This window comes from Phalacrocorax aristotelis, chromosome 3, assembly GCF_949628215.1.
Source record: "Phalacrocorax aristotelis chromosome 3, bGulAri2.1, whole genome shotgun sequence".
NCBI classification, from domain to species: Eukaryota; Metazoa; Chordata; class Aves; order Suliformes; family Phalacrocoracidae; genus Phalacrocorax; species Phalacrocorax aristotelis.
Window position 1 is genome coordinate 36876542 of NC_134278.1, and position 12884 is coordinate 36889425.

General features: G+C 43.6%; 1 protein-coding gene across 3 annotated transcripts in view; it reads right to left on the minus strand.

Annotated features, from left to right (window-relative positions):
* PHIP (PHIP subunit of CUL4-Ring ligase complex) overlaps positions 1 to 7583 on the minus strand; it is a 118334-nt gene extending 110751 nt beyond the window's left edge. For all 3 annotated transcript variants that reach the window (XM_075087135.1, XM_075087134.1, XM_075087133.1), the window contains exons 1-4: positions 7471 to 7583; positions 7244 to 7302; positions 7052 to 7081; positions 6840 to 6899 (exon numbers count right to left, since the gene is read on the minus strand). In XM_075087135.1, coding sequence (XP_074943236.1) covers positions 6840 to 6899; positions 7052 to 7081; positions 7244 to 7302; positions 7471 to 7519 — 198 coding nt within the window. In that variant the 5' untranslated portion in view covers positions 7520 to 7583. The remainder of the gene's footprint in view (positions 1 to 6839; positions 6900 to 7051; positions 7082 to 7243; positions 7303 to 7470) is intronic.
* Between the last annotated feature and the right edge of the window lie 5301 nt (positions 7584 to 12884).

Consider the following 12884-nt stretch of genomic DNA (forward strand, 5'->3'; position numbering starts at 1 on the left):
CTAAGGTGCAGCCCACCAGGAGACAATTCTTGCACTGACAAACTGTAAAAAGAAGCCAGAGCCAACATAAACCTGCGTCCTTCTCTAAAAACAAACAGTAACAAAAAAAACCCTAAACCCCAAAAACCCTTTCAAGAGTACTTTCAAGTCAGACTTATGTGACAATAAAGAAATAAAATTATGTTTTTGACAATAAAGAAATAAAATTATGTTTTAAATGGACACTTTACAAGCTTTGTCAGAGACAGAAAAGCTCATGACAACTAAATATAACGACGGAAACTTGTCTTGATATCAATCTGATTCAGGAGGAGAAAGTAAAAGCGAAAGGAAAAAAAACAACAGATGTACAAGCATTTAAAATTCATACAGGTCTAAATGAAAAGTGAAAACTGGACTCTACAAACAGAAATTTTAAACTTTTATGCCAAAACTGTGATGTCAAACACTATATAAACATCACAGATTTTTTTCTCTGCCAATCTCACCTAGCTGAAATTCTAGCCGGTTTCTTTCCTCCCCGTTAGGCTTTCTGCAACATCAAATTCTGCTCTTTTCTTCCAATAGAAATGCACAGAAGAGATGCTTTTATAACTATAATCATGAAATCTCTTTTTGTTCAAATGGACTTTTCACATAAGACAAGTTAATAACATTTCTTAAACATTACTATAATAAAAATCAGAACTCTGTTAGAAAGTACAAAATTTTCAGATCTTAGGCACAAATAATATTTTCTAGGAAAATAAGAAGCAGCATTACCCTCAACTTCACCCTTTACCTACTACCCCTGCAACCTTACTTACTCCAAACAAACAGCATGGGAAAACACAAAATGCAGCTAAGCAGCTATTTGGACTAACATTCAAATCTTTATTACCTTTGAAATAGACCTAAGTGCTTGTATTTCCATTCTGCATGACTCTGCAGAATAATTCAGCATCAGAATCACAGTGAATGTATCAACAGAATCATGACTTGACCTAGACTCTTTAGTTAAATTCATAACACACAGTGCAGTTACTTGCTGCCAGTATTTTAGACACGAAGTAAAATATGACCCTATTCTGGATTCTGCTCCAAGCACTATGCATACTGAAACGTTCTCCGACGTATTGTTGCTGGGGTTTTTTTGCCCCATGCTAACAGTTAACATGCTTAACTACAAGTTTGACTGTAAATATCTTTCAGAAAAACACATTTCCACACAAGGACATTTTACAACAAAATCTAAGTCAGTCAGCTACCTATATTTCAAGATGCAAGAGCTCAATCTTACCCATACCAGCAGCTACCACAGCTTTAACTATTCTGCTATGTAACATATTACCCAAAACAAGCTCCAAATTGAATTACAATAATTGTTGTACTGTATCAGACCATCAATCTAACTGAGTACCCTGTACCACCAGCCACAGCTTTGAAAATTATGAATTGGAATAAAGTGCAATTACTTTCCTCTGAAGCATTCTAATTATTTTTTGGGGGGGGGGTGGGGGTGGGGGTAGGGGGACACATGACAGGGAGGGGAGAATTGGAGAGTTAACTATTTTCCCCAAAACATGTTTATTTCTCATATAATTTCTAATAAATTGTACTTTTAGCTCAAGTATACTTAGCTACTATTTCATACAGGAATCCTTATGATTTTAACGTGAGATTACTTTTTCTCTCATGAAATAGACCTACATCAAACCAGCCATCCCAAGAACATGCTAGTCTTTCAACTATATAATGCTTTTAATAGGTGTAAGGCCAGAGCAGATAAACTCAAACCTTTAGTACACACAGACTGCTGCAAGCTTGCTACTTACCACGTAAGAAGGTATGAACGCTAGTAGCATTTGCAGCCTTACGGACTAAGGCGTTCAACTCTCTCTATTACTGTTAGATTACCTGTACCTACTTGGCCATCTTAAACTCATTCATAATGTTTTGCGTTGGTTTGGGGGTTGTTTTTTTAAAATAAAAGGTACAACTTAGAAACTTGATATTCCTCTTTAGCCCATCTCTCACCCTTGTTTCTTAGTCTCATTTTGGAAGAACTAGCACAAAAAGTCGACTCAGCCAATCCTCTTGATTATCTGTGGAACAAAGGACGTATCTTACTTTGCACAACAAATGAGAGTTCCTCCTCTCAAAATGTAACAGTTTGAACAGAGAGGCTCTAACATCAAAGTTCCCAGCTATGGGAATAATCTGTAGAACAGAAGTACTTGTCTTTTAGAACCAAAAGTAAGTCATTGAAGTTGATGTACCTCCAGCAGAAGCACTGATGAGACCAAAAACATTGCTAAGGCTCATAATCATTTCACAGGTTTTCTTGCCTCCAGTGCCAAGTCTTTCAGACCACCTTCCAAAACATCGTACAGACTTTACCCAAAAGACTCTTAATAACAAAAACTAGATGACAGTGCAGCTCTCTGATCCACTGCAAGTTTTACTTTTGCTCCCTATTTCTTTCCATACATTTATAGCACAAGATTTCCTGAAGAAACAAACCACTTAATATCTGGTTACTTATTAAGAAACAGAATTATTAAACAGTAACCACAATGCTACGTAAAAGGCTTTACTGTGTTAGGTATTATACGAACAATGAAACACAGTGTCAATGTACTTAGTGTCCCAGTCCCACAGGTACTCGTCGTAACTTCACATACCTTTGCATAACCAAAAAGGAGGAACACAGTGGCTTGACCTAAAAACAGTTTTTGTCATTTTCACTTTAAATCGCATTTAAGAATTGTGGGTAGGGGAAGAAGGGACAAATGTCAGCAAAACAGTAATAAACAGTTCCTGAAAAGGCAGCACACTGCCTGCTAAACCCATTGCACCACCTTCCTATTTGATGCGAACTTCCTGCCTTCTCCCTCAACCACCAACACACATAAAATTTTAGTTCAAAGAGAAAATTACAGTAACGTGAATACTTTCGATAAAAAAGTTAACACAATGGTTCTGATCACATACTCTATGATGCTTGTACCATAGAACACCTTAAAAAAAAAAACAAACTGCAAACCCCCACCAAACACAACCAAACAACAAAAACCCAACCATCCTCTACAGTAGCTGTAGTGAATCTTAACAGTTGGCTTCATCCAGCTGAAGTCCACTTTGCCCCCCAAAGAGGCAGCCCCAACACATTCCCCGAGCCCTCCCCCTGCACTCCTGTGTCTCCCTCATGGCAGTGGTAGGACCCATGTTGCTGAGCTCAAAATGATTGCTGAACCATCTGAAAATTATTTTTGTACTGTTCACTTTTCAGACAGTTCAGCTCCCTTATCTGACTGACCGCGCACTTGGGTGAGCGCTGGCGCCTACACAAAGGCTGCGGCAGAAATGCACAGCTTTCATCCACAAGGTACAATTAGAGCAGCTACACCCATAGTGAAACTGCAACATAAAAAAAACAATTACCCTGGAGTCAAATGATGCACCACAGCTTGTTCATGTGTCAGGGCCCTAACAAAGGTGTTTTAAAGCCTAACTATGCACCACTTAACTCATCTAACCACAATCTATAAACAATTCACAAGGCTGCTTTGCTCTGCTAAGATGAGCTGTTACCTCTTAAAACTCCTCAATTTCTGTCCCCCATCATAAGAAATCCTCGCTTTCAAAAAAAAGGGAAAAATAGCTCACTTACAATTAGAAAGTTTTCACAACTACTAAAGATAACACAAAATATCCTGAGAAATGTTACTGAAGAGTCCTGTCATCCTTAGTACACCTAGGTTGAAAGCAGCCTACCAGGGACTTGACTCTCAGAAAGCCTTTGGTTATATAGCACAAATAGGTATCTTAATACTGACAATACAAAACTGAGACTGGCACTCTGAAATAAGAGACTACACTCTCAAAGCGAGATTCAAGTGGTTTATACCACAAATGGTGACTGTAGAAAAATATCATATAGAAAAATTTGAGTTCAAGAAAAATCACTTAAGAATATGAAACAGAATATAATGGCATTTCTGAACTCATGTATTTTCCTGTGGCATTACAAGCCTGCACAGCATGGTGTTAGCCTGTAAGAAAATGAAACATTTACTTTCACTGACCAAACAGAAAAAGGAAAGTAATTTACAAGATGAAAATTGCATCGGCTTTAACATTATTTGCACAAATTAAGTTATAGAAATAAAATAACTAAGGCTGTGAATTTCGGTCTAATAACAGAAAGTTAACTCTAATAAAAGAGTTCCTAAATAAATGTTTTCAAAATGAGGACAAAACCAGGAACAACATCATCTCTTGAAAAGATGTATAATAAAAGGCAAGATTTCATACACAATAAAACTGATGCCTGGGATTAAATTCCATCCCCTGTTACACAGAGCCTTTATTCCCTCCTAGAGTAAGTCAGACATCTAACACTGCATTTACTGGTATTTTTATTTCTTAGCTTTTCTCCATTCAGCCCCTTCTACAAAGTTTAGTGAAAGCTCAAGGCATTCAAGCCTGAGAAGCGGTACCAAAGCATGATAAAACACTCCTTCCTCAGAAAGAAAAGTCATCATCTTAAAGCTAGAAATCTTTCTAAGGAGAAAAGGAAAAAAAAAAAAAGAGGAAACAAAGTTAGCTCGTCATCAGCCTCTAACCTAAAAACTAAATATTCTTTGGTTTGAAATAAAAAGTTTTTGTTTAACAAAAGGAGACTTTGTGAAAAATGCGTCTTTTGTATGACATGTAACTATCACCCTGCAAATATGCTTCTGTGCCAGCTTTCACAAGCCTGAAACATGAAGGAATACAAAGTTCACACACCTGTGACAACTGAAGTAAGAGCAGAGAGGATGGAGAGAAGCATCAACAACAAAGTAACCAAGCTCTTCCCCCTGCCCCCCAACATCTGGGTAAGGGCAAGGTAGAAAAGGGTATATAAATGTTTATCAGGAAAGCCTAAGAAAACTTTGTTAGGAACAGAAGACTAGGAAAAGAGGAAGGACCTAGTCAGCATCACATCTCCAATATACGCATCCAGGATCAAGTCCAAATTCTGAGGAAGTACACATCATTACATGTTATACATACCTATTCCGGCTAAATTAATATTTACCTGCTTCCCAACAAACAAATGATGTTTCTTGGAAAGGAGGGCCCGAAAGAACTTATTCTTCATCAAGTCTTCTTAACTTCAACCTTTAAAATGTCTTTGTCCTCACTTTCTCTTTCTTCACATCCTTCAATATTGAGACTACAGAGAAGAAACCCAAATCCATTCTACACTAAGACTGCACCTCCAATTCTTTATAATTTATAGGATAAAAGACTCATGGTAAGTTTTACCATGCAACTTCTGACGTTGTTTGAAATTAATAATATGGCTTACAAATAAACAACAATAGCATAACATATCATGCAGAAGCATCAGCACTCTGAAATCCCCAGTTGAATTTCTTAATGATCTTTAATTTCAGGAAAATTGAAAGTTATCAGTATGTATGAATGTTTTCAACAACTCAACTGCTATCAAATCTTCCACACCACATGCCTTACAATGCCTGGGCCAATCCACCTCTTGCTCCAGAGAAAACCAATGCATCCACTAAACCTGTTCCAACTACAACAAATACCTATGATTCATACTGTAACATTCGTGCTGTAACTAAAATAACGTATATGCCAACAGCCTTTATCGAGCACCCTACAGATGTGAACTGTTCCATCTCCTTTCGTGTGAGCTCAGAAGTTCTCTGTATGTCTAAGTCTCAAAAGTACTGGCGTTCAGAACTACTACAACCAACCAGAAATCCTGAAGGGAAATCTCACTTTGATGAACATTACAAGCAGGGCTCGGTCTTCCTCTGAAATCCTATTCAAAAATTCAGAGACTAAATTATACAACAGTGCACCTGTAGTGAAAACAATACCAGCAACAAGTTGCTAACAGACACAATTTAAACATGTTAATTGTTGTTTTCCCAAGTACAGTAGTTCACAACATCCTTGAAGACAAATATCTAGGCCTGTCTCTGCTAGTACTACTACTCTCTACTACAGTACTGCAAGTAATCGGTTTTTTGTTGTTTGTTTTTTTTTTTTTAATCACGGATCTACACCTGATGTCAAAAGCACGGACTGGGAGATTTAAAAAAAATAAAAATAAAGGGGGCGGGGGAGTGGGAACAAGAAAACACGTTAAGTCGAAGTTGTGATATGACCCTGGCAAGTCCGGTTATTCCTACGCACCAGATACGGCGTCTATACACACCGCAAAGCCACATAACGCACCTCACTAGCGCGCACCGAACTGGGAAGGACACCTCAAACTAACCCATCCCCGGTGCGGTTCCCGAAAGCGAGGAAACCTCCCCGCCCCGCAGCACAGGGACCCCACACCGCGGCGGAGGGAGACGCCAGGGTCCCGCCGCGCCGCGGTGCCATTGTGTGCGCGGGCGAGAGGGCGCGCGCGCCGCGGAGAGCGCCCCCGCCTGCTGCCGGCTCCGCCCGCTGCCCGTTCCCTGCCTGCCTGCGCTGGCCCCGCCCCGCGCCGCGCTGCGCCCGCCCGCACCGCGTCCATGACGTACCTCTGTTTCCAGCCCGGGGCTCTCCCTTCCCGTCAGGGCACCGGGCGTTATTTACCCCGCACCGCCGGCCGCCCCGCGCCCGCCCGCAGCGCCCAGGGGTAGGCAGAGGGGTCCGCGGTTGCTTGGATTTAAAAATTTTAAAAAAAAAAAAAAAACCACACCCTACGAAGTTTTTTTTTTTAACTTTTTTTTTTTTTTGCGGGAAATTCAATTTTTTTATTGGGCTTCTCAGGGAGAGCGAGGGGGAAAAGAAAAACAGTGAAAAAAAAAACCCAAAACTTTGCCCGCGTCCGCTTTCCTTACCAGGTTCTCGTAGCTGCGGGGATGCTCCTTTCCCGTCCAGTCCGTGCGTTTGGGCAGCAGCTGGGGGAGGGAAGAGGGGGCGCCCCGTCAGCGGCCGCCCCGTCCCCCCCCGCAGCCCCCCAGCAGCGGCCGGGATGGGGCGGGGGAGCGGGGGAAGGGGGAGGGAGGGAGGCCGCGGGCGGGGCGAGCGCCGGGTGCGCGGCACCGCTTACCTCTTTCTCCGCCACTTCTCGGATCAGGACCTGCAGCAACAACAAAAGGGGATGGGGGGATAAGAGAAGGGGGGCGGTCTTGAATAAAGAAAAAATAATTTAAAAAGGGGGGGGAGGAAGAGGACGGGGCTCCCGATCCGCCGGCCGCCCCCTCCCCGCCAGGCCCGGCGGCGCCATCCATCCATCCCCTACCTGAGCCGCTTGCTGGCAGGGTCCGTCCTCCAAAAAGCGAGCGATGAGGAAGTAGAGCTCTGAGGGGAGAGGAGAGGCGGTGAGGGCCGGAGCTCACCCCTTCCCCACCGGCTTTTCTTTCTTCCACACACACACCCCCCCCCCCCCCCCCGCCCCGCATCCCGCCGCCCCTCTCCGGCTCCCGCTCGGACCCCGCCGCCCCGCACGGCGGCTCCCCCGGCACTCACCCGCTCGCAGCTCCGCCGTGTGCCTGCTGTTGCCGCCGTCCCCGGACATGGCGAGGCGAAAACCGGGGGGGGGGGGGGAGGGAAAGGAGGAGGAGGGGAGCGGGGAGGGGGGGGGGTCGGGCCGCGCTCCCGCGGCAGCGTCGGGGCCCAGCGAAACGCGTCCGCCCGCCCGGTAGCTGTCACTGTTCGTTCACCAGGAAGAGTCTCGGCTCCACCATTCAACCCACGGGCAGGAGGAGGAAACAACAACTCACAGCAACCCGCCGCCAACGCCGCCGCTGCCGCCGCCGCCGCCGCCGCCAGCCAGCGCGGGCGAGCGCGATCCCTCCGCCCGGAGAAAGAGTCCCCTCCCTCCTCCTCCTGCGCGCCCCCCTCCTCAGCCCTCCCGGCCCCTCGCGCCGCGCCGCCCCTCCCCCCCGCGCCCCTCAGTCCCCGGCGCCCGGCGGCGAGGGCGGCCAGGCAGGGAAGGGGGGGAGCCGGCTTCTCCTGCCCCTTCTCCCGCCCTGCCGCCGCCGCAGCGGCCCCCGGCGCTGACCGGCTGAGGGGAGAAGGGGCGAGGGCGAGCGCTACGTGTTTATTAGCGGGCGGGCTGAGGCAGAAGATGTCGGAGCGGCAGAGGCGGGGTGGGCGGGAAGGCGGCGGGCTGTCGGCTGAAAGGCGCTTTCTCTGCGAGGTGCGGGCGGCCGGAGCGCGGAGGGATACGACGCACGGGGAGGAGGAGGGGAGGGGCGGCGGCGGTGGCGGGGCAGCGGCTATTCGCGGCGGCGGCGGCGAGGCTGGAAGTTACCGAGTTTCAGTGTCGCAGAAATGGGAAGCGAGCGAAGCCAAAATGCCCCCGGGGAGCACGGCCCCGCTGGGGAGGCGGGCTGAGGAAGCCCGGCCCTCCCTTCCTCCTCACTCCCCTCCTCTCCGTCCGCGTCCCCCCCCGCCGCGGCTCCCCCATCCCCCGTAGCCAGGCCCCTCCCGGGCGCGGGGCCTCGGCGGCCCCGGGCTCCCTCAGAGCCCGCCGGGGGCCTCGGGGCGCGGCGGCTTTGGCATCTGCGCGTAAGTGCCAGTGTCAGGCGTTGTCCTTTCTTATTCTTGCAACATCGTGCCTGGGGCCGGGTTAGTGCCTTGGGTTTGGGGGGGGGAGGTGTGGTGTGTGGGGGAGGTGGGGGGGGGGGGGTATGGGTGACGGGGGACGAACCTCCACAAACGCCAAACCACCAAAAAGGCACGTTTCTTCGTTGTTTGGCAGGGCTGCCGAGGCTGTTCTGCTTGGGTCCGGCTGTCCGCTTGCGGCCGTCGCCGCGGGGGTGAAGGGTCGCAGGGGCCTCGGTTTGAGAACTTTCCCTCTTTTTTTTTTTTTTTTTTTTTTTTTTAAGAAAAATTACGCAGCTAATAACGATTTTATTCATTGTTCGTGCCGCCAACCCAACCAGACACGCGGGACTGACGAATCTTCTGGCTTCTAGGAGCGGTGGCAGAGGAGGAGTGTTGTCAAGGCGAGGACCAGCGAGGGATGGCGATGCCTGCAACCTATGGCTGAACTGGAGGTAATTCACTAGCGGATCAATAACCTACCGAAGGTTCCTGAAAGGCTGCAACATTGTACGGAGCCTGATTAGCGATTAAATCATTTGGTTATTTAATGCTTTGCTAGCTTGATGATGCCGAATAAATGTTCTGATCGTGCGCTGTAGCTGCTTATTTGCTGCCTACAGACAAAAAGGAGAAGAAAATAAAAACAAAGCAAATGACTGCTGATAATTACCTTTAAAATAAAGCCGTATCCGATGAGGATGGGGCTCAGAGGAGCATAGCCATTTGTCTTTATGGTTTGCAGTGCATCCGTGCTTTTTCAGGTCAAGTTGGGGCCTTGCAAGAACGAGCATGTTTGTGGACAATAAGAATTAATTCAGCAGGGTTCGGTGTAAACACGGGGAAGCTGTCGTTTTTTAACATATATTTTGCCCCAATTATTAACTAGTGTAACTTGTGAAGCAAAGCCAATAGTATGTTTGAAATTACATAGAAACTAGACAAAGAATACTTGGTGTGTAAAGACCCTGAAGCTCTCAACTATATATATATAACTTTTAACAAAATTCAAGTTAAACCGTGTCTCTGTGCAGTGGAGGCTGGGTTGAGCATTTTTATCTGCATGTTTCCAAGGCCCACAAGCTCGGCGTGCGAGCCTACTGCTTGAGCTTTGTGCTTGGCACAGCGAGAAAGCTTGCTGCAGGCACCCTTCTGCTTTATTGCATGAACGTAACCACGACAGGGTAGAGAATGGAGGCTAAAATGTCACGTATGTCTATAAAGCCACGTTATAAAAGGTGATAAAAATTAGATTTATATAGCAGATGCCTAGTTGCTATGCATTTTGATGTACAAATTATCAAATGCCCTAAAAATTGTTAAAATCATAACCTAACACGTGGCCTGTAATCATTAGGGTAAATGTGTTTTGTAGCGTAGATTTTCTTTTTTTTTAAGAAGTAGTAGTAAAATCATGCGTACTCGATTTCACTTTATCTGCAGCTACGCTCACTTTATATATTTAAAAATGTATGGGTGGCTCTCTTTGCCCCCCTTTTTGTAACAATAACCACTCCGGGTTTCAGCTTTATTTTAAATCCACACTTCAAATAATTGAAATGGCAATTTCAAAATCATATTTACCATCTAATAAAGATTTAAAAAAATAAAATGACTTGAGTCTTTTCTTAGCAATGTAAAAAATGTATTGTAATATCTCTCGTAGGTGTTTCTCACAACAAAGGGCTGCATGAATAATGTGATTAACATTTTAATTTCCCTTGATGTTTACATAAAAGAAGGTATACTTAATATATGACATCACTAAAACTATAAACCAAGGAATAGAGACATTTTAACAGTTAAAGAGTCTGAAAGTAGAGGAAAACTATCCTGAATATATTGAACTTCCCTGTTCTTTCGGCAACTCATAACTTTTCCTGATGCAGCTTAAAATACAGCCCACAGAATCAAAATGTTCCTGGTGTTTTGACAGTAAAAGAAGGATTGTGTCTTTTATTTAATTTTTGTGGAGCACCAAGCAAAATGGAATCCTAGTCCCTGACATCAGCCCGAGCAACGCAGCACTACAAATAACGTTTAATAAATAGCTTTTACAAACGTACAGTCCCCTTCTTTTTACAGATTAAATCTGATGGGGTTTTCTGTTTATTTGTGGCTTAACATGGAAGTCACACGGGCCACAAGAGAAGATGTGGAATTATTATTGTTTGGTGATGCATGTTAGAATGAATTTTAAGAATTCCTGCGGCAGTAATAAATATTCCATTAATTTTTCAGAGATATTTTGAAAGTGGAATTTTTTTCCTTATTGCAGTTAAATTGTGGATGTTTTTGCTATGTATGCAAGTGGAGAAAAATATCATCATCTCTGAATTTTTACTATCTTGATTGTTTTGCTTTCAAGTCATTTCTTTTCTTTCGTGTGATCCTGTCACATTATCTTTAAGTAAAAAACATCAGTTCTGCTTTGTCAGTGAAAATTAATATTTTTTAGGACATATTTCTGCTCTGAAAGGTCTGCATTTAAAAAAAAAAAAGTAGTTGTAATGGAATTATTTTCCTTTCCAGCTATAATAATTGTTAAAAAGAAAATCTCAGATAATTTTAATCTAGGAATTGGATTGGTTTATCACTTCATAGTTTTACATATTCTTTTTGCAAATGTCGTATCCTGTTATTTTATTTTGTGACTTTCAAATGTAAATATTCACACGTGGTCACTAAAATAATTTTACAAAAAAAGCAAGAATAAAGTTTATTCAATTTTGCTGTTAATAGAGTTGATACATAAAACTTACAGTCAGTTATGGACTGATCCCAAGGGTTTGGGTTTTTGTTTTGGGGTTTTTTTTCCCATACCTTGGCCTTATTATTTTTTTTTATTCTTTTTTTTCCCTCCTTCCCCAAAAAGTGCTAAAGTACTGTACGTATCAAAATACAGATATGTTAGAATTCTCTTGAATTACTTGTTACTTTTGACAGATGAGAATGTAGTATCTTTGGTTTCTTCTTGATTTTTCTGTATCTTGATAGTTGGGGGGGAGGGGGTGTTCACTGATATTTTTTCCCCCACCATTGTTTATATCGGTTATCAGTATGGTTTAATAGCTTGCAACCAGAAAGCACGTTACTTGAAAATTAATGGTGGCAGTTCTTGATGTGAAAATCCTTTCTGTTTCTTGTGAAATGTGCTCTTTTCTTTATAGACAAAGGGGAGTATTTAGGGTTTGTAAATTGTCAAGCTGAACAATGTAACTAAATGTTTGAAGCACGATGCTGGAGAGGGGGAGGTTGGTTGAGAGCAACATAAAGCATCGACTAAGCTTTCCTCCGGTTTTGTTGGTTGGTTGGGGTGGTTTGGTGTGGTTTTTTTGTGTTTTTTTTTTTTTTCTCGAATGAGAATTATCACTACCAGTTGCGTGCCTTTTTGTGACCAACCATTAATCTTACAAGGACAAGCGAGTGATGGTACTTACGAGGCCGGCCAACCTTTTTTATTATTATCGTGTATATTAAATATCTGCAGAAAGAACCAACTGTGCCAAAATACAGTAGTACTATGAGTAAAGTCCTTCTGCAGTTTTAAGCAATAACCTACAATTTAACTAAGTAGCTTCACATCAGAATTCTTTTAAATACTCACTTGTTCGTGCTTCATACCAAGAATATATCCTTTCTGCACCCTGCATCGGTAACCTACCTGAACTTTCAACTGTGGAGTTCCCTACAGAGCCTTTAGCCGCTGTGTACTCTGCCCATATCAGATACTGAATAGCAAACTCTAGGCTTCGATTCTTTACCTTAATTTCCCTTTGCAGTGCAAAAGAGTGCAGAAATGCAAAAGTACCATAGAACGCAGGTGCCTTCCCACGCCAACCAAAGCACACCGTTTCACCTTTCGCTTGCTTCTCCCTCTTGGTGAAGAGCAGGGTAGCGTTAGGCACCCGCGCTACCCAAAGCACCATCAGCACTGACAGATTAACATTTTATAAAAGCACACAAATAGGTTAACGTCCAACAGGCCATTTATGAAAATACCATTCCTTTTTGTGTAAAAATAAATAATAAATCATTAATCTACTCTCAGTCTTCTGAAACTAGGCCTACATGCCATTTATGTTCTGAGCAGTAAATGAGTCTGGTTGAAATCCATGCAATGACCCTAAAAACCTCTTTAGTCTGTTGTTACCCAAATACATATGAATTGCCCCAGCCTTGGTGTTCTTTCAGTTTCACTATTACATCTTTGAACACAAAAAACTTCCATTATAAAGGAAACTAAGCATTACACCTATATAATTCCTACGGATTAAAGGAATTCCACTGGTTTGTGGTGGGTTTTTGTCTGGGGTTTTTTTTGATTTGTTTTA